At 52.8% G+C, this 21,169-nt stretch overlaps 1 protein-coding gene across 1 annotated transcript in view; it reads right to left on the reverse strand.

Moving 5' to 3' along the window:
• Nucleotides 1-21,169, reverse strand: part of LOC146805179 (SH2 domain-containing protein 1B-like) — a 286,048-nt gene that overhangs the window by 62,032 nt on the left and 202,847 nt on the right. Inside the window, exon 3 of the mRNA XM_085622374.1 lies at nucleotides 8,009-8,177. Within this exon, the coding sequence (XP_085478500.1) occupies nucleotides 8,009-8,177 (169 nt within the window). The remainder of the gene's footprint in view (nucleotides 1-8,008; nucleotides 8,178-21,169) is intronic.

Below are 21,169 nucleotides of genomic sequence, written 5' to 3' on the forward strand. Positions count from 1 at the left end.
GACTAGAAGAGGGAACCAATACGCTCTAATCATCGTGGACTATGCCACCAGATTCCCCGAAGCCTTCCCCCTAAGGGTCCCTACCTCCCGGGCCATAGCCGGAAAGATCATTGAACTGTTTTCTCGGGTAGGTTTCCCGAAAGAAATTTTAATGGACCAAGGAACCCCATTTGTGTCCCGGCTGATGAAGGAAGTATGCCACCTGGTGGATCTCCGACATATTAGAACTTTGGTGTATCACCCGCAAACCGACGGACTCGTCGAGCGATACAACGGGACCCTCAAGAACACGATAAAGAAGATGCTCGCTGTAAGTGGGAAAGAGTGGGATCTCATGTTACCGTTGGCTCTATACGTAATTCGGGGGCAGACTCAGAGCAGCCCTGGCTGTTCATCGTTTGAGATGCTGTATGGGCGGCAACCCAGGACCCTTCTTGAAATGACCAAAGAAGCCTGGGAAAAGGATACAGGAGACGAACAAGGCATACTCGAATACACCCAAAATCTAAAGAACAAACTGAGGAAGCTGAGAGACTTAGCCTACATTAACTTGGAACAAAGCCGAAAAAGACAACAAAACTGCTACGATAAAGGAAAGAAATGGAGGAAATTGGAGGTAGACGACTGGGGGTTGGTTTTGTTACCCTCCACAACCCGACGATTTCAAACGGAGTGGAGGGGTCCCTACAGAGTTATTGCGACCATAGGGAAGACCAGCTACAAACTACAGCGGTCCCCGGGCAAGACGCAGCTGTACCACATTAACCTGCTGAAGAAGTGGATAGGTCCTCCACCGCGAAGTGCACATCTTTCTGTACCCACCTGTGTTCCGTCCTCCTCCACTTTAGGGGACCTAGTGGTGAACGACGATCTCCGACAGCAAGAGAAAGAGAGTCTACATAACACCCTGGTGCCTTTCTCGTCATCGTTCTCAGATGTCCCTGGGAAAACGGCATTGATTGAACACCGGATTGACACCCCAGCAGGGGCGGTCGTCAAGAAACGACCATACAGGATACCAGCCGCCAAACGCCTTGCCGTTCAGAAGGAAGTACAGGAAATGCTACGTCTCGGGATAATCAGACCATCACGGAGCGATTGGTCTTCCCCTATATTCATGGTCCCGAAGCCAGACGGAAGCACAAGGTTCTGCATGGACTTCCGCGCCTTGAACCAAATATCGTCATTTGATGCCTATCCGATTCCTCGGATCGACGAACTGATCGAAAAACTCGGAGAAGCCAAGTATATCACTACCCTGGACTTGACCAAAGGATATTGGCAAGTACCACTACGAGACGAAGACCGTAAGAAAACAGCCTTTGCAACACCTGAAGGATTATTCGAGTTTAACGTTTTACCGTTTGGGCTACATGGAGCTTCAGCGACATTCCAACGATTAATGAACGAGGTGTTAAGAGAACATCAAACCTTTACTTCGGCATACCTGGATGATATTATCATCTTCAGTCCCTGTTGGGAGAGCCACCTCGTTCATATATCCCTGGTGCTTCAGGCCCTGGAAAAAGCCGGATTGCACGTCAATTCCAAGAAATCCAGAGTGGGCTACCATAAAGTAAAGTACTTGGGGTACCTCTTGGGGTATGGCGTCATTGAGCCCCAGATAGAGAAGGTCCGGGCCATCTCCGAGACCCCCTTCCCCGCCAATAAAAAGGAAATGAGAGCATTCTTGGGGCTCATAGGATACTATCGCCGATTTATCCCCTTGTTTTCTGATATTGCAGCTCCATTAACCGACACCCTGAAAAAGGAATCCAGACCTCAGGCATTTCAACAGCCCTCTCCTGCTATGTGGAAAGCCTTCAACACCCTAAAGGGGATAATCACCACCAACCCCGTGCTGTCATCACCCGATTATACCCGCCCATTCATTTTACATACAGACGCTTCTGACCATGGGGTAGGGGCAGTGTTGTCTCAGATATCACCGGAAGGGATAGAACACCCCATCCTGTACATCAGTAGAAAACTGTTCCCTAGGGAGGTGAAGTATCCCACAATAGAGAAGGAGTGCCTGGCGATCAAGTGGGCCGTGGATAAATTACGCTACTATCTTGAGGGCCACCCATTCACCCTTTACACGGACCATGCTCCTCTGCAATGGATGAGCCGCAATATGTCACACAATCCCCGGGTGTTGCGGTGGTTTTTGACCCTTCAGCCTTTTTCCTTTACAGTACAGCACAGGAAAGGCATAGACAATGGCAGCGCAGACTTCCTCTCGCGATTTCCTCTCCCCGAGTGGGAGAATCCAGGGGGGTGGTGTGTGACGAGGAGATCCCCATAGACGGAAATAAAAGTCTACCTCTGATAATTGACTACATGAACAATCACATCTCCCCTCTATCCCTCCAGCAAACGGAAAGTTGGAAAACGGAGCCTCTCACCCAAATCACTACAGAACAAAGCAACCCGTGTTTCTTTAACTGGGCAGAGTTGACAGCAGGCTCCGCCTACACCAGTGACGAAGAGAACGGGAGGAGCTCAAATCCAGGAAGAGCAGAGAGGAGCGTCGGTACGAGACCGAAGGAGGAAGAGAACGAGACGAGAAAGAGAGAGGAGGAGACAGGAGATTGCGTGACCAACGACGAAGGAGCCAACAGGACGGAGAACCCTACGGTGCCGGAGCCGGGAGGCCAACGACCCTGTGACTCGCCCCGCCACGTTTCTGGAGAAGCAGGGCACCAACAGGTACGCGCTCGTATCTCGGCTTGGGCAATAAAAAAGGCACTACCAAAACATAAAAGTCGGATCTCACTTTACCCTATCCCTCACGATCCCGACACCTAGTAATAGAGAATAGAGCACCGTGTGACTTCTCACCCCCTTTTCCCTCACATAAGAGTGTGAAGTGAACACCGGACTGACCCCAGTCTCCCTTTTCTTTTGTTTTGTTTCCCTCACGCCGTGGTCCTGAGTTCCCTTTCCGCGGAGACGCCGCCAACCTGGACCGACTCAGAAGAGGAAAGCCATTTACCAGAGGCCGGCTATCCCCGGAACCCGAGTCAGATTCCCCACTACCGTATTATCGGCCAACCACGTACTGGAAAAGGGTTGTAAAACCAATAAAACCCTCATTACAATCCACTCCAGTCTCAGTGTTTCCATCGGTCCTGCCACAACTAGATTTGCAACAAAAGTGTTACTTTCTAGAGCAATGCTTGAGAAAGGACTGACAAGAGATGAGAGCATGAACTCGCCTACTTTCTAAATCCAACAAATGATCATACGACAAATTACAGTGGTCCTATGGAAATTGTGAGCAATGGATTACTTAATTTTTCTCGATTTGCATACTTTTTACTTACCTCAACATCTCATTCTATCAAGAGTGACCAATGGGACAGAGTGGTCCGACAAATTTGATATCAAGGGGTGTAAATCTGTAATCAATGGAGTATAATTTCCTTAAGGCATCTATGTTGCGTTACAGAGACTGGCGATTTGGGATTCCCAGAACAAGCGAACTGTGATGAATTACTGCGTTTGTTGCCTGCTGGTATGCGATTGTAGTGAGGCCTTTTTCAGCTGAAGGGGTCCTAACATAGTGGGTGTGGCATTGACACTGCAGTACTGACAGAGGCAGATAAATCTGTCTATTGAACTGGAACTGTTCATTTGGATATTTCTGAACTTTCCTGCTGGGTTGGTATGAAATCAGACTGATGACCCTTTTAATTGATCTCTTTAGGGTATAATCTCCCTCGGTTTAGGAAGATAAATCTCTTAATATTGAATCTCACATAAATGTAAATGCTTATTAAATCTGATCAAATTGAAGCTACGTCTGTATGCTAATCCTTCGATCGTTAAAGTAGTGAATGACAGCATCTATGGGGATGTAAAAAATACTGAGGGTAAGCATACGTAAATAGACATTTAAGCATTATTAAATAAATAAATCATACATAAATAAATAGACTACCAATGAAAGAATTAACAGAAATACATGGTAAGACTAAATACAAACACTCACCTTTAGAAGTAACCTCCTAAGCAGAGTTGCATAATAACAGTGCTGGAATGCTGTAACAACAAATACCTTGATTCAACATATTACTATATAACCTTTTCTTCAGGTGACTGTGTCTCGCATAGTCTTGAGCAAGAGATTCTCACCTTTCACTAGATGATTGGCTTTATCTTCCTCATCTGTTCTAAGATTAAGTAGCTCAGAATGCTGATACTGGAGGGGATTGAAGAACATTGGTCTTGATGTGGTAGAAATGTTGGATATGAAATTGTGAATCCTGTGTGCTAGTTCCAATTCAAAGGCTTTTGTGAAGGCCATATTGAGTTTTGTTGGAATCCAAAATTCCAGAAAGACAATAGTCGAGGGAGCTTTCCCCTGCAGTCCCTCCAGTATGCAAAAGATTCCAAGGTTGCTCCTCCGATTGAGATTTTCCAGATCTGTGATATCGCGTTTGAAGGAAGCAATTAAGGGTTTAAACTACAGAAGCTGTTTAGCGTGAACAAAGTTACGATCCTCTACTACACTAATCCTTCCTTCCACATTTGTGAGTCTGATGTGAGTCTTTATTGTCTTTTGGTATTCCAGTGACTCCCACTTGTAGCAAATAAGTGTTGGTTTTGGTGCTTTGGGCAGTATCATGAACGGAGTTCGGTTTCTTTAGAGTAGTCTAAAGTGTGATTGATTCATCAGACTAGTCTTTCACCTGAGACTCAGAAACCGTCCGTTCTTGGTTGCTTCTTTTGAGATTTTCTTTCGCCTCTTTCTCTTGATGGGTTTAGGATCTGTCATCATTGAAACACACTAGATCTGCTTGTGTCAGATGTATAAAACCCAGTCAAATCTGGCTACCAAACAGACAGATGGTGAAAAGCATCTGAGGACCCTATACCAATGGACCAGCTAATTGAGAAGGCCCGGCTTCACACAAAAAGAGTACTGGTAGAGACAATCCAAACACAAGTGTGCAATATGAGTAAATTGAGAGATGTTTTGGACATTCTATTATGAGTGGGTAACTCATAGCAGCGTTGAAAAAATCGAGCAGGTTGGCCCACGGTTGGCAATTGCAGGTTAGAACTCCTTAGGCGTGGCAGAGGGAGACCCCCGTCAGAGATGCATAAACTGGCCAGCACAACCCCAGGCAGTGAGGAGAACACCTAATCCGGCACAAATGGAACAGGGCCAGCATTAATGCAGCAGACAGGGCGAAACTTAAAAGTGCCGAAGTTGATATGAATCGAGAGGAAGCTGTTGAGCAGCACTAGAGCCCTGGATGAGGTGAGTGAAGGTATCTCCTCCATAAAAATACCCCACATGGAATTGAAAAACTACCACTCTGTGTCACTGTAGTAGGATGTCCTGCAGATTCATGACTTCTTGTTCTGACACCCTGTTGCTCTCTGCGTCCGGGGCCAAGCAGCACCACCAGAAGTAGCAGTATACGGGCCTCACTGGAGCGGGTATTGGAGACACAAATATCCAGGACGCAGCAGTGAAGAAGCCAGGAGGGTGGGAGGTAGATGGCATGGGACTAACCAGGGAGCTAGCACTGTCTCACGTAAGTGCAACTACCAATCCGATGTGTATCAAAGAACAATTCATAGGATAGGTGTACTCACACAGCCATGCACCGCCACCTTAAGAGATCCACCATCAGAGTTAAAAATATAAAATTGAGCTCTAGTTTGCCCTCATTCACTGTAGAACCACACCCACAGATATATCAGCACCCTGCACGTAAATGCTGACCAAAGTCTTGGGCTAACAGCAAGATGGAACAGCTGAATCACATTGAAGACATGGAGGGATGACTGGAGCTCTGTTAACAGCTGCCAGCATGCATGGATTCCAATACAGCCTGGTTCTGTATTACTTTCTAACATTTATTCTTGAGACAATAAAGCAGCCTATCACCATCTCAACACACTCACTCTTCAGCCCTGCCCAAAATAACCAGAACTTTGCTTCAGCCAATGTAAGTTCCCAGGATGCACCTTTTTAGTTTCCAGCAGGACAAGAAGATCACATGCTTTCTGCTGCCAAAGTAAAGAAAAAAAGGCTTCAATTGGGCCAAGCATGCCTATTTTAGGGAGATGAGGGGCTCTTCTTTCCCATTGTTTCAGCTCTCTTCATTATTTAAATTGCCGTGCCTGCCACCTGCCCATTCAATTTGGAAGTGCTTTGCAGGGAGCCACCTAAAGAGAAAGAAACCTGTACAGAGTGATGTTGTGGACCCACAATGTGTCACTGCCACTCCCTGTCCGTGGTTTGAGGTCCTAGCAGTGCTTACTTTGTAAAAATATGAGTGCGGGGCAATGGTGTTTCTTAGGATGCTTTTAGCATTACTGAATGTCAGGACTGCCCAATATCAAAGCTTTCACGTCTATGTACTTACACCTGGGCCAATATGGTTAGTTTTGCCTTCAAAATCCATTCAGCTATTCTCAATGGTTGTGATTAAAATGTGCCTAGAAATACAACATTTACCATACGCATTTCCCCGTAGTTGCCTTAATACAAAACCCATACATTATCGCATTAAATTGTATTCAGTTTATCAATTTTATTGTCCAGAAGTGCTTTCAAAAACATTTGAAACACATTTACTGAAAAATGTCCAACACTCATTTCTCACTATGCTTTTAATAGCATCATTTAATACTACTTATCAGAAGTATTCATCTATCTAAAACATCTACCATAAACATTTATCCCTGGGTACAGGCCTGCGTGGCATGTCTTTCTCCATATGTACAAATGCAAAAACAACAAGGTGATGGATGGAATGCTTGAATTAATCTCAGCCACTGGCAATCGCTCGGGCCGCATCCCAATCCATAGTTTTTCGCCCACCATGCCACCTCAGTTTGGACCGGGCCATAAGCACATCAATCTTGACCTTGCTCCTCATAGGAACAGTCCAGCCCAAACTGTTTTTGAATTTTACACCATATGTACAGCATCATGCACAGGGAAGTCTGGGATTTGGCACCAAATGACAACTACCCAGACCCATAATTATATGTGTGTTTGTAACTTCTGATAGCTCCACCACTCACACGTGTTTCTTTGTGAACGCATCCATGCGCCCCACTGCAGGAGCCCAAGATATTAAAGTACCGCAAGCAACATGTTGCTAGTGAGCTACATTGCAGGGTCCACTGTAAAATAAATATGCCTGGTAATGATCTTTAGGGGAATTGTTAATAACAAAAGATGTACTTAAACCCTTTAGACCATTAGGACTTACTGCACTGAACATTCTAACCTGTTCCAAGTGCAAAAAGCTATGATATCTTGGTCTGGCTTTTTTATTTACCTTTATGATTCATTTATGGTGTTAATTATTTCTAATTGGGCACTGTTCACAGCTTGAAAGCAGTTAACACCCTCCCCAGACGGCAATAACTGCTTTTAATTGCCCCAGCCAAAGACAATGTTGCTTAATGATCGACATGGCACCTGAACAATGTTAACTCGTCACAGCAAGTGGTAAATAAAGCCATTAGATCCACTTTCCTGATCTGAGTCAGAAGAGGCGAACCCTACTCCACACTTTCACTGATGTTTGAATGCATGGAAACAACAGCAGATAACACCACCATTCTAAGCATTCTGATCGACTGAGCCAATCCCAGCATTTCTTGCACTGTGCTAATGAATAATATTATTGTTACAATTACTGTCATTAGTTGAAGTAATATTCATCACCATGTCTTGTTGCTAGTAATATTGTTACCAACAATAATATTAAGGATAGTAATAGTAATATTAATACAGTAGTATTACAAATTATATAATAGCACCATGTTATCCCTGAGAGTCAACATTGAGACTTGGCATTCAGTTATATTTCTTATTTCTTTCTTTTAATTGGAGAAGTTTCATCAAGCATAGTATACTAAAACTGCACATATCTTGAATTTCTAAAGGCAGGATTACCTTAAGTGTAGAAATAGTTTTGCTTAGTTCTCTTAGTTTGTACTCTAAACTTGAGTAAAATAAATAGCTTACCAGAATATGTTCCTTCTGGAAAAATAGTGATCTTTCTTTTTGTGCGCGTGGTCCTTTCATACTGCACTGGATAAATGAGCGGTATTATTATTCCTTTATTTGGTTTTTCAAAGTGGGCGATAAGGTCACTTAGAGTGCTGAATATTTTTTCTTGGACACCCTCAGCAGTCTGAAAACAGAGTTGCAAAACAATAACTAAAAGACACATTCATTAATTATTTTACAATTTGATATTACGGCTTGTCGGAGAACAATACAAGTCATATCTCTCACAAAAAGGGTTCAGGCAGATCTTACACAAGCCCTAGCAATGGGGGAAAGAAAGAAAACCATGGAAGACAGGACAGATGGGACCGAGTATTCAGAAAAGACATTGCCTTGTAGTCCGCTGTTATATGTAGTCCATTAAGAACATTACTTTGGAAAGTGCAGCGTCTACTAAAAGGAAAACTCAGATTCACAGCACAGCGGATTCCAGTACAGATTTTCCCTCATACTTTTGACCTACTTACGTGTTTTCTGTGGTCCCCTGGTTCCGATTGTGGGTATACAGTGTATCCCTACCCCATGCATGGGGATGTAGGGCCGTGAGGGGCTATCGGAGGGCCCAGTCACCAAAACCTGATATATAGCCAGGTCACAAACATGGATTAATGAAAATGCAAGTGTTTTTTTAATTTGCCCACCAGCAAATGGCATTCCAGCTTACTTTTATAAATCAGATACTGCCAGTATGCACTATGCCAGAGTGCTGATACACTGCGAGTCATCATTATCACCATAATCATCATCACTTATTCCTTATGTGGTTAAAACCCATAAAAGTAGCACAAATAGTAAGACACAACCTTCTGAAGAAATTAAAATACCATAGCAAAGTTTTTACAAGGCCATCTTATCCGTTCTCTTCATAGCAGCATTAAAAAAACAGCTTACGGACAAACATACTAAAGCACTATTAAGCATTTGCAAACAGAGAAAAGCAGGTCGGTATTGAACAAAACTAAAACCGGTTTCATACGTTCTGTTTCTGCTGTTTATAGCATGATAAAGAATGGATAGAACATCGACTCCTATAACATCGAACTACAAAAATATCGACCCAATATTATCGTATACAAAAATATCGACACCCAATACACAAAACTGAAACTAATTTTTTTTTATAACAAAAATATCAACAACAAAAAAAGAAAACAAAAATATTGATAAAATTAAAATAACATAACACAACAAAAACATCGATATAAATAATATCAACAACACAAACATCGAAAAAATACATATAAACAAAACCAAAAAAAACATTTAAAAATAAAAATACACTATTTTCAATATTGTAATAAAATAACATATACCAAACATTAAAAACAAACAATACAAAAATTACAAAATTAATAAAACTAAAAACAAACAAATACACTGAAAAACCAAAAACAAATAAATAAACAAACAATACAACATAAAAAAAATCACAACCGAGGAGGAGCCTAGCGCGCAACCAAGATGGCCGCGTAGGTGCGAGGCTCCCGAGGACCTCCGTGACCTCCTACATAAATCCTGAAAATATCCTGTCCTAGATGAGGGGACTGTGTTGGTGAGCCCGAGCTGAGGTGTCACCCGTTTTCCGTTTCCAAATTGGACCTCGGACACCGGCGGGAGCACCGATTGAGATTTGCGGCCTTTTCCACGCCGGCCCCCCGGATTGGAGTTGCGGGGTGATCCGGAGACAAAGTGATCAACAGCGGCGGGCAGGGCTGGGCGACTCGCGTACCCCGCACTTTCACTTTCGCTTTTGCACCCTCCTTGCTGCGTAGGCGAGGTTGGGTTGCGGGGCGGTGTGCGGTGTGTGGCCTCGTTGGGGTGCCCTGCTGGCCCGCCGGCTGTGATCCGTCCTGCGGACCTGTGGTGGCCCCCCCCCGGAGCCCGTGAACTGGTTTGTCGGCCTTTTCCGAGGTGATCGGCACGATTTGGGGACTGGAACCATGTCCACAAAGCAAGATGGCGACCGGGCAAAGGTGAAATCGACCCGCCGTGGCGCAGCCCATCAGTCCAACAGCATGGACCGCTACACCCTCCAGAAGGGATCTCCCGAGGTGCCGCATAGGTCCCCTGGGGGCCCGACTGATGCTCCTGCGCTGCCCGCGGATCTGACCCTGCGAGATGTCATGGGCGCTATCGCCGAGATGAAGGCCTCGGTGGACCAGCGCTTTGACACACTGGCGCAAAAGATTGACTCGGTCCACGTGGATGTTGGCCTGGTGAGGGCCGATTTATCCAAGACCAATGACCGGGTCGATTCTTTGGCCCACACCACCTCGGGCCTTACAGCGGACGTGGCGGCCCTCCAAAAGGAGGTGCGCCGGCTTGGCCAGGCGAGCGCCCTGATGGATCGTCGACTGGAGGATTCCGAGGGTCGGGCCCGGAGGAACAATGTCCGCATTGTCGGGGTGCCGGAGGGACGTGAGGAGGCGGCGGCGGACCTGTTTGTGGAGGACCTGATTCTCACCCATCTCCAGCCCCGGGGGCTGAGTAAATTCTTTGCGGTGGAACGTGCCCACAGGGTTCCCGGAGGAAGACCTAAGGCCGGAGCCCCTCCGAGGCCTCTCATTGCCCGGATTTTCAACTTTCGGGACAGAGACGCTATTCTACAGACTTCTAGGCAACAAGGACCGGTCAGACTTGACAATATGGATGTAAACTTCTATGCTGATTTCACCCCAGCGGTCCAGAAGCAGAGACTGAGCTTTCTCGGAGTCAAACGTCGTTTACGGGACCTGAACCTCAAGTATGCGATGCTTTTTCCAGCTAAGTTGCGGGTGGAGGTGGATGGCCGCACGCACTTTTTTGATCGTCCCGAGGCAGCCGGGGACTGGTTGGACTCCTTGCCCGGGGATCGGGCCGGGGGGGTGGGGGGGGCGCGGTTGGAGGGGAGGGCTCGCCGGATCAGGACTGAGGGACTAATAGTAGGCCTCGCTCTGGACAACATTGTCGTCATTTTTGACTGTTCGTTAAGTCTCCCTCCTGTGGAGGTGGTACGGGGTCTCTTGGGGGCTCTCCCTCCTCCTCTGGGGGACTAGTTAGTTTAATCATTCATGGGGCGACAGGCACACTGCACTTTGGGGGGGCTGTTTGGGCTCATGCAGGGGTGCAGGGAGGGGGGAGTTCTGTTGGGATGGGTGGGTTGGGGTGGGGTGTTGTTTGTTTTTACCGCAAGGCAAACCCTTTATTGTATTGGTATTTTTAAGGTGCTCTCCGGGGGACGAATGATGGCTTCTGTATGTGATGGGGGGTAGGGACCTGACTTTATTGTCCTGGAACGTTAACGGACTGGGGGATAGGATTAAACGAGGTGTGGTCCTGCAGTATTTGAAACGACTTTCGCCAGATGTGGTCTTTCTGCAGGAGACACACCTTATTGGTAATTCCTTTTGTGCCATGAATCGGCGTGGCTATCGCTTGGTGGCCCACTCGGGCTTCACGTCGGGCTCACGGGGGGTGGGGATCATGGTGAAGAACTCGCTCCCGTTGGAAATAGACGAGGTGCGCCATGATGAGAGGGGACGCTACACTGTCTTAGTGGGGAGAATGGAGGGTAAAGTAGTTGTCTTTGTCTCAGTGTACGTCCCACCGGGGTTACAGTCTACGACTTTTGCAGACCTAGGGCGCCTCCTCCTTGACCTTCCGGGGGGGCTTCTGGTGGTTGGGGGGGACTTCAATGCGGTGGTTTCTGGTACCGTGGATCGTCACCCCCCTAGGGACCTCCCCCGGGCGCAGGCGTGGCTGTCCGGCTTCTTAGATACACTGGGATTGGTGGACTGCTGGCGTTTAAAACATCCCACGCAGCTGCAGTACACTTTCCACTCGGGTGCCCATGGTAGCCTCTCACGGCTTGATTATGTCCTTGTCCCTGCGGCCTATGTTGGGAGGGTAGGAGAGGTGCGCCATTTGGCGCGGGGTATTTCAGATCACTCCCCGCTCCTGTTGCAAATTGATGTCTTCCCGAGGGGGGAGGGCAGAGTAGCTCCAATCAATGCCTGGTACCTGCGCGACCCCACCATTCGCGCTGATTTGATTAAATCCTTGCAGCGGTATTTCGATGAGAATGCGGGGTCCGTCCCTTCGGCTATCTCCCTGTGGGAAGCCTTCAAAACAGTTCTTAGAGGGGAGGCCCTCTCCTTTATTTCCCATGCCCGGAGGCGCGAGCAGGAGGAGGTGACCCGGGTGGAGGCCGAAATCGCTGAATTGGAGGGTGATCTAGAGGGTGGGGTGACGGATGCTGCACTACATGTCCTACAACTTAAGCAGGCGGCCTACAGGGCCCTCGTCACGGAGGCGGCCAGGGGCCTCTATAGAGAGCAACAGGGGCGACTGTATGATGTGGGTGATAAGGCTGGTAAATTGCTTGCATGGTTGGATAAAAAGGAGAGAGCGAGTCGTGTGGTCCCGCTGATTGAGAGGACGGATGGTGTGCGTGTCACCGAGCCAGAAGACATTGTCTCTTGCTTCGCGGATTATTTCCGCGAGGTGTATTCCCCGGTTTCTCCCTGCTCGGAGGAGGATTCCCATGCCCTGCTTAGGGATATCGCGCTGCCTTCCCTTTCGGTGGAGGACAGGGTGTCTTTAGATGCCGCTCCTACCTCCGACGAAATTGCCCTCGCCATACGCTCGGTCGCATCCGGCAAGGCCATGGGCCCGAACGGCATCCCTATCGAGCTGTATAAGCTGCGACCGGATGTACTGGCACCCCACCTCCGTGCGATGTTCCTGGCGGCCCACTCGCTGGGCTCCCTCCCGCCGGACCAACGTCTGGCTACAATTGTGGTGATCCACAAGGAAGGGAGACCTCGAGACCGGGTTACATCCTACCGGCCTATCTCGCTCTTGAATGCGGAGCCCAAAATCCTCGCCAAGGTGCTAGCCAACCGGCTGGTCGGCGTGGTGGGCGATCTGGTCCACCAAGACCAGTCCGGCTTTATTCCCCATTGTTAGACGGACCGGGAGGGTCGGCCGAGGTCAGGGGGAGAGGTCTCCGGGGAGAGCCGTCTCCAGCGATCGTACAGACAAGTGACTTCCCCCCCACAGACAGACACCACACAAGGATAAGATTTAGTGTTCTTTATATGCACTTCTTAAGGTACGATGAAATAGTACAAGGAGGTCTGGACTCAGGGGTCCCCTCGATTTAGGTCTCTTAGGATAGGGAAGGGGAAGCGGGACAGTCTGTTTACCAGTCAGGTAGTTCGGATGAGATGATGGTTAGCCCACAATCCTCGAGCTTGGTGGTGTAGCTGGTACGGGCCGCGGCAGCGCCAGCAGGTCCCGGTAGAGATGGTCGATACACGGTCCGCGGCAGCGCCAGCAGGTCCCAGTGAAGATGGTCGAGGTACGGTCCGCGGCAGCGCCAGCAGGTCCCGGTGAAGATGGTCGTTACAACGGGCCGCGGCAGCGCCAGCAGGTCCCGACGAGGATGGATGTTGCAGAAGGCCGCGGCAGCGCCAGCAGGCAGGACGATAGTTCGCAAGATAGGGCTACGGCAGCGCCAGTAGTCCGTCAAGGCTGAGTTCTCTCGGTGTCTCTCGACTCCAGGATACAACTCCATCCTGCTCCGGAGCTGCTCCAGTTATAGGGCAGGCGCCCTTTGATGTCCGGGTCCTCGCACTTGGAGGTCGGAGGGTCCGGGATGAAGGTGTCCAGACACCCAGCAGGGGGTGGAGCCAGCGCCTGGGGGAGCTGGAGGCGATCGGCACCTGGCGGGGGAAGAGCTCTTGACGCTTCGTTCTCCCATTGACCTGCCAAGTGGTCCGCTCACCTCCTGGGTGGATGGTGGTGCCGGGATGTCGGGGCCGGCCAGGCCCAGGGTTAGGGTCGGGGGGAGGCCACGCGGCCTCGTGGTGCAGGGCCCAAGATGGCGGCTTGACCCGGCCGGGGAAGCCGGTGGGGCTGGGGCCCGTGATGCATGGAGGTCCGAGGGCAGAAGTTCCGTCGGGAGACGGGGTGCAGGTGCTTTTCGTGGGTCACGCCTGGCGGGCCGGAGCTTGGGCCCTATCGTGCGGGGAGGGAGCAAGCCCTTCGTGTGGCCTGTCCAACATGCATCCCCCCCAGCTGAAGGCGGGGAGAGTCACCCATCTTCTTGGGGACTCTCCTCGTCGAGGCGGAAAAATCGTGACAGGCCATCCGCGTTGGCGTGATCTTGGCCCGGTCGGTGCTCCACGGTGAAGTCCATTCCCTGCAGGGAAATGGACCAGCGCAATAGTTTTGGGTTCTCCCCCCGCATCTGCATCAGCCACTGCAGGGGTCGATGGTCGGTTTGTACCCGGAAGTGGGTACCGAAGAGGTAAGGCCGGAGCTTTTTGAGGGCCCATACCACTGCGAAGGCCTCCCTCTCGATAGTGCTCCAGCGCTGTTCTCGGGCCAGGAGACGCCGACTGATGAAGGCCACCGGCTGGTCATGACCCTCGGGGTTTAGTTGAGAAAGAACGGCCCCGATGCCGTGGTCGGAGGCGTCTGTCTGTACCACGAATTCCCGACTGTAATCGGGGGCCTGGAGCACAGGGGCGGTGCACAGGGCGGCCTTCAGCCTCTCGAAGGCCGCTTGACAATCGGGGGTCCAGTTAATCCGCTTTGGTTGGTTCTTGGACGTGAGACCCGTGAGGGGCCCCACGATGCTGCCGTAGTCCTTCACGAACCGCCGGTAGTAGCCGGTGAGCCCCAAGAAGGCTCGGACCTCGGTCTGGGTGACGGGGGGCTGCCAGGACTGGATGGCAGCAATCTTAAGTTGCAGCGGGGCCACCAGCCCGCTTCCCACTTGGTGCCCAAGGTAGGTCACGGACCCTTGGCCAATTTGGCATTTGCCGGCCTTAATTGTGAGGCCGGCCCGCTGGAGGGCCTGTAGGACCTCTTGGAGGTGGAGGAGGTGGTCGGACCAGTGGCGGCTGTATACAGCGATATCGTCCAGGTAGGCAGCGCTGAACTCTTCGAGCCCCGCCAAGACCTGGTTCACAAGGCGTTGAAACGTGGCGGGGGCATTCTTCATGCCGAAGGGCATGACCTTGAATTGGTAGTGGCCATTGGGGGTAGAGAAGGCTGACCGTTCCTGGGCCCGGGGTGTGAGACCGATCTGCCAGTAGCCCGCTGTTAGGTCGAAGATACTGAGGTAGCGGGCGGCCCCCAGCCGGTCGATCAGTTCGTCCGCTCGGGGGATCGGATGAGCGTCGGTCCGGGTGACAGCGTTCAAGCCCCGGTAGTCGACGCAGAATCTCAGTTCAGGTGTGGTGCCGGGGGCAGCGGCTTTGGGAACCAATACCACCGGGCTGGCCCAGGGACTGTCCGAGGGCTCGATGACCCCGATCGTGAGCATTTTGGCCACTTCCTCCTGTATGCAGGCCCGTACCCGATCTGGTACGCGGTAGGCCCGGTGTCGAATAGGGGGACTGTCCCCGGTGTCTACGTCGTGCAAACACCACGGGGTGACCCCGGGGGTGAGGGAGAACAGTGCAGCGAACCGCAGCAGGAGGTTTCGGCAGCCCTGGCGTTGCTCCGAGGTGAGGGCGTCAGAGAGTCGGACCCCGTCCACGGAGCCGTCATTCTCCTGAGTCTTCAGGAGATCCGGGAGGGGTTCGGAGTCTTCCTCTGCCCCACTGTCCGTAGCCATCAGGAGGCTGAGTTCTGAGCGCACAAAGTGTGGTTTGAGTCGGTTGGTGTGGAGGACCCGAAGGGGGTTTCGGGAGGTCCCCATGTCGATGAGGTAAGTGACGGGGCTTTTGCGCTCGACCACTTTGAAGGGCCCCGTCCACTTATCTTGCAAGGCACATGGTTCGGTGGGGGACATCACCCACACTTGTTGACCAGGCTCGAACTCAACGGAGGAGGCATTGTGATCATACCATCTCTTCATGTCCTCCTGGCTGGCCTCGAGGTTCGCCTTGGCCATCTCTCTGAAGCGCCGGGTCTGATTGCGTAGGGCCAGGAGGTATTTGAAGACGTCTGGAGGGGTCTTTAGGGGGGCCATCTCCCAACCTTCCTTGACTAGGCTGAGGGGCCCTCGCACAGGGTGCCCGTACAGGAGTTCGAAAGGGCTAAAGCCGAGGGACTTCTGGGGGACTTCTCGGTAGGCGAAGAGGAGGCACGGGAGTAGTACATCCCACTGGCGACGGAGGGGCTCTTCCAATCCCCCAATCATCCCCTTGAGAGTGCGGTTAAAACGCTCCACTAGTCCGTTCCCTTGGGGGTGATAGGGGGTCGTGAATCTGTAGGTGACCCCGCATTGTTGCCAGAGGGACTTCATGTATTTGGAGATAAAGTTCGTGCCTCGGTCGCTGACGACTTCTCGGGGGAAGCCCACCCGGGAGAAGATCCCCATTAGGGCCCGGCCAACCACCGGAGCTGTCACGGTCCGTAGGGGCACCGCCTCGGGGTAGCGGGTGGCATGGTCCACTAGTACCAGGATGAACCTGTGTCCTTGTGCCGTGCGGGGGTCCAGAGGCCCCACAATGTCTATTCCTACCCTTTCGAACGGGGTGGTGACCACAGGGAAGGGTTGCAGAGGGGCTTTCAGCTTCCGACCACTCTTCCCGCTGGCTTGGCATGTGGGGCAGGACCGGCAGTGGTTCAGGACGTCGTTCCTCATTTTCGGCCAGAAAAAGTGGGTCACTAGGCGACTGTAAGTTTTGTCCTGGCCCAGGTGTCCAGCCAGGGGGACATCGTGGGCCAGGTTGAGTAGGAAGTCTCTGAAGCGGAGAGGTACCACCAGCACTCGACCGGCCCCTAGCTCTGCGATTCTTTGTTCGCTGTATAGCAGGTCGTTATCCCAGTAGACCCAGTGAGATCCGGTGGGGTCCCCTGCGTTCTGGGCGCTGGCTTGTTGGCGGAGTCCCTCGAGGGAGGGGCAGGTCTTTTGTTCCTGGCGGAACTGTTCTTGGGTGGGCCCCCCTTCTTGACGCCACTGAGCCAGGCCGGGAAAGTCCTGGGGTTGTGCGTCCCCTTCGGTCGTTGGCTCTGGGGGGCTGGCCTCGTCGTTGTCTTCTACTGGGGCGACCGGGGGCGGAGGTGCTGGCCATTCCGGTTCTTCTGATCGGGGGACGGCATGGGCGGCCATGGACCGGGTGGTTATGCAGGCCCAGTCCGGGAGGCCCAGCATCCCCAGGTGCTCTCTTCTCTCGACGGTGGCCCACGGGGAACTTTCGAGGTCATTCCCCAGGAGGCAGTCCACGGGGGCATCGTCCCGGACCGTCACCTTCAACAGGCCGGAGACCCCTCCCCATTCGAATGGGACGCAGGCCATTTGACACATACTTTCAGAATTGTCGGCTGAGCGGACGGGGCAGAGAATGTTCGGCAGGATCTGCTCGGGCTTCACCAGGTGACAGCGGACGGCCGTCACACTGGCGCCTGTGTCACGCAAGGCCTCGGCCCGATGTCCATTAATGGTCACCCACTGACCGTATTTCCTGGTGTTAGCGGGTAGGGGAGCCCGCGGGACCATGTCTCTTCCCCCTAGGCACGCCAGGACCATGGCGGCCGGTTCCCACTCTTGCTGGGCCGGCTCATACTCTTCCTGTTCCTCTGATAGTCGCTCTTCCCCCAGGGCGGCGGCAGCTACCTGGCGGGGCTTGGGTGTTTGGTTCTGCGGGCAGCTCGGGTCATTGGCGTAGTGGCCGACTCGCTGGCATCGGTGGCACGTGACGTTGGCTCGGAACCCAGGACGCATCGGGGGGTTGCCCCGGCCGGCCGGAGGCGGGGTGCTGGCCACGGGGGTTGCCGGCAAGGCTTCTCTCCCTCGCCCCTGGCCTCCTCCTCCTCCCCGAGGACGGTGCTGGCCTTGGTTGCTTCGGTTCTGCTCGTGTGGCCCTCTCCGGCCCACTCGGGTGTTTTCCCATCGGTCAGCTTCGGCGGCGAGCTGCCGGGGGTCAGTCAGCTTGCTGTCGAGGAGGTGCTGCCTGAGCTCGACGAAACAGTTGTTCGACAGGTGCTCCCATACCATAAGGTTAAAGAGTTGCTCGTAGGTCGTGACATGGCTCCCCTTGATCCAACCCTCGAAGGCACGGCTGAAATAGTTAACGTACTCCACCCAAGTTGTACCCGGGATCCGGGTGCAATCTCTGAACCTCTGGCGGTACATCTCGGGTGTGAGGCCGTAGCGGGTGAGGAGGGCAGCCTTCATGTGGTCGTAGGACGACATTTGGTGATCTGGGAGCTGTAGCAGGGCATCGCGACCTTCGTTGACGAACCTCCCCCATAGTCCGGCTCCCCAATCACTCCGGTCGATCCGGTGGGAGGTCATGGCGATCTCGTAGGCTTTGAACCACTGTTGTATGTCGTCTTCTCGGACATACTCGCGGACAACATCCTTGGGGATGTGTACTTTTTTCTCGGTTGGCCCCGGGGTGTGCGGTCTCTCAGGCACCCCCGATTCTTTATTCTGTTTCCGAAGTTCTATTTCCGCCAGTTTGCGCTCGTGTTCGAGTGTTATTCTTTTTTCCTCAAGCTCTCTCTGTCTCTGCTTTTCTTCACGCTCCTCTCGGAGCCGCAGATGCTCTAGATTTAGTTTCTGCTCGGCTAACTTGAGTTCACCGTCCATCTTGAGCCGTGCCATTTCCAACTCGTGTAATCTGGTTCTTTCCCTTTCCTGGATCTCCTCCTGCGAGAGGCCCGTTCCCCGCTCCTCGGGAGCCGTGGCGTTCCCCTCTGGTGCGACACTGTTTCGGTCGGAGGGCCCGGCGATCCCAGTTTCTGTCCACGACTCAAGGGCGTGCTTCAAATCATCTTTGGTACTCAGGCCGGTGGTAGCAATGCCTAGTTCCATGCAGAATTGTTTCAGTTCGCGGTGGCTGTATTCTTCTAACTTATCCATTTGGAATTTTTCAGTGGAACCGCTATCTTTGGCCGACATCGTGGTTTTGTCGTGGGGTAAGCTACTCTCTGTACGATTACGCGTTGATTCGGATCGCGCCGCTGGCCACCAATGTTAGACGGACCGGGAGGGTCGGCCGAGGTCAGGGGGAGAGGTCTCCGGGGAGAGCCGTCTCCAGCGATCGTACAGACAAGTGACTTCCCCCCCACAGACAGACACCACACAAGGATAAGATTTAGTGTTCTTTATATGCACTTCTTAAGGTACGATGAAATAGTACAAGGAGGTCTGGACTCAGGGGTCCCCTCGATTTAGGTCTCTTAGGATAGGGAAGGGGAAGCGGGACAGTCTGTTTACCAGTCAGGTAGTTCGGATGAGATGATGGTTAGCCCACAATCCTCGAGCTTGGTGGTGTAGCTGGTACGGGCCGCGGCAGCGCCAGCAGGTCCCGGTAGAGATGGTCGATACACGGTCCGCGGCAGCGCCAGCAGGTCCCAGTGAAGATGGTCGAGGTACGGTCCGCGGCAGCGCCAGCAGGTCCCGGTGAAGATGGTCGTTACAACGGGCCGCGGCAGCGCCAGCAGGTCCCGACGAGGATGGATGTTGCAGAAGGCCGCGGCAGCGCCAGCAGGCAGGACGATAGTTCGCAAGATAGGGCTACGGCAGCGCCAGTAGTCCGTCAAGGCTGAGTTCTCTCGGTGTCTCTCGACTCCAGGATACAACTCCATCCTGCTCCGGAGCTGCTCCAGTTATAGGGCAGGCGCCCTTTGATGTCCGGGTCCTCGCACTTGGAGGTCGGAGGGTCCGGGATGAAGGTGTCCAGACACCCAGCAGGGGGTGGAGCCAGCGCCTGGGGGAGCTGGAGGCGATCGGCACCTGGCGGGGGAAGAGCTCTTGACGCTTCGTTCTCCCATTGACCTGCCAAGTGGTCCGCTCACCTCCTGGGTGGATGGTGGTGCCGGGATGTCGGGGCCGGCCAGGCCCAGGGTTAGGGTCGGGGGGAGGCCACGCGGCCTCGTGGTGCAGGGCCCAAGATGGCGGCTTGACCCGGCCGGGGAAGCCGGTGGGGCTGGGGCCCGTGATGCATGGAGGTCCGAGGGCAGAAGTTCCGTCGGGAGACGGGGTGCAGGTGCTTTTCGTGGGTCACGCCTGGCGGGCCGGAGCTTGGGCCCTATCGTGCGGGGAGGGAGCAAGCCCTTCGTGTGGCCTGTCCAACACCCATCGCAACACGGCCCTTAATCTGCGGCGCTTGCACGGGGTGCTCGCGCGTGTCCCGTTTGTGCGGGAGCCGGCCATATTGGCGTCCTTAGACGCCACCATGGCGTTTGACACGCTCGAGTGGCCATACATCTGGGCTATGCTGGCGAAGTTTGGATTTGGCCCGGGGTTCATTAGCTGGGTCAAATTGTTGTATTCGGGCCCATTGGCGCAGGTGGTGGTGAATGGAAGAGTATCGGTCCCATTCGAGCTGGGACGGGGCACGCGACAGGGCTGTCCCTTGTCGCCGCTCCTGTTCGCGCTGGCCTTGGAGCCCCTGGCGGAGTGGCTGCGGTGGCACCCTTCCATCCGTGGTCTCCGTTGGACCCCCGAGTATGAGGACCGCGTGTCCCTATACGCTGACGATATCCTTTTGTACCTAGCCTCCCCGCGTAAATCACTGATTGTCCTGGTTGATGTTTTGCGCTCATTCGGCCGCAACTCAGGCCTTGTCATCAACTGGGCTAAATCATGTGTGTATGTGCTTTCCGGGGAGGCTCCCGTCCTCCCGCGGGGCTGTCCGATTCAGATTGCCTCACAGGGGTTTCGGTACCTGGGGGTTTACATTACTCTGGATCCGGAGGCCCGCTACGAGCGGAATTTGCTTCCCCCCCTCCAGCGCTTGAAGGAGGACGTCGCGCGCTGGCGGCGCCTGCCGCTTTCGCCGCTCGGCCGGGCGGCATTGTTTAAGATGATGTTGTTGCCACGCTTCCTGTACGCTCTCCAGAACACTATGGATTTAGTCCCGGCGCGCTACTTCCGAGAGGTGGAGAGTCTACAGCGCCGCCTGTTCTGGGACGGGAGGCCGCGTATTGCCCTGGCGAAGTTGACGCTCCCATGGTACGACGGGGGGATTGCCCTCCCGGATATTAAACGGTATTACTGGGCCTCCCAGCTAGCTGCAATTAATCATGGCCTTTACGGGCCCGCCTTAAACCCGGCATTTGAAATGGACAAGATGCTCCTGCCTGGTGGCGACTATAATCGAGCGCTCTACTCTGGCGCGCCCGGCCCCCGCCTGACGGGACCTACGCGTGTCATGGTACGAGTAT

The sequence above is a fragment of the Triturus cristatus genome, chromosome 8, assembly GCF_964204655.1.
Source record: "Triturus cristatus chromosome 8, aTriCri1.1, whole genome shotgun sequence".
NCBI lineage: Eukaryota > Metazoa > Chordata > Amphibia > Caudata > Salamandridae > Triturus > Triturus cristatus.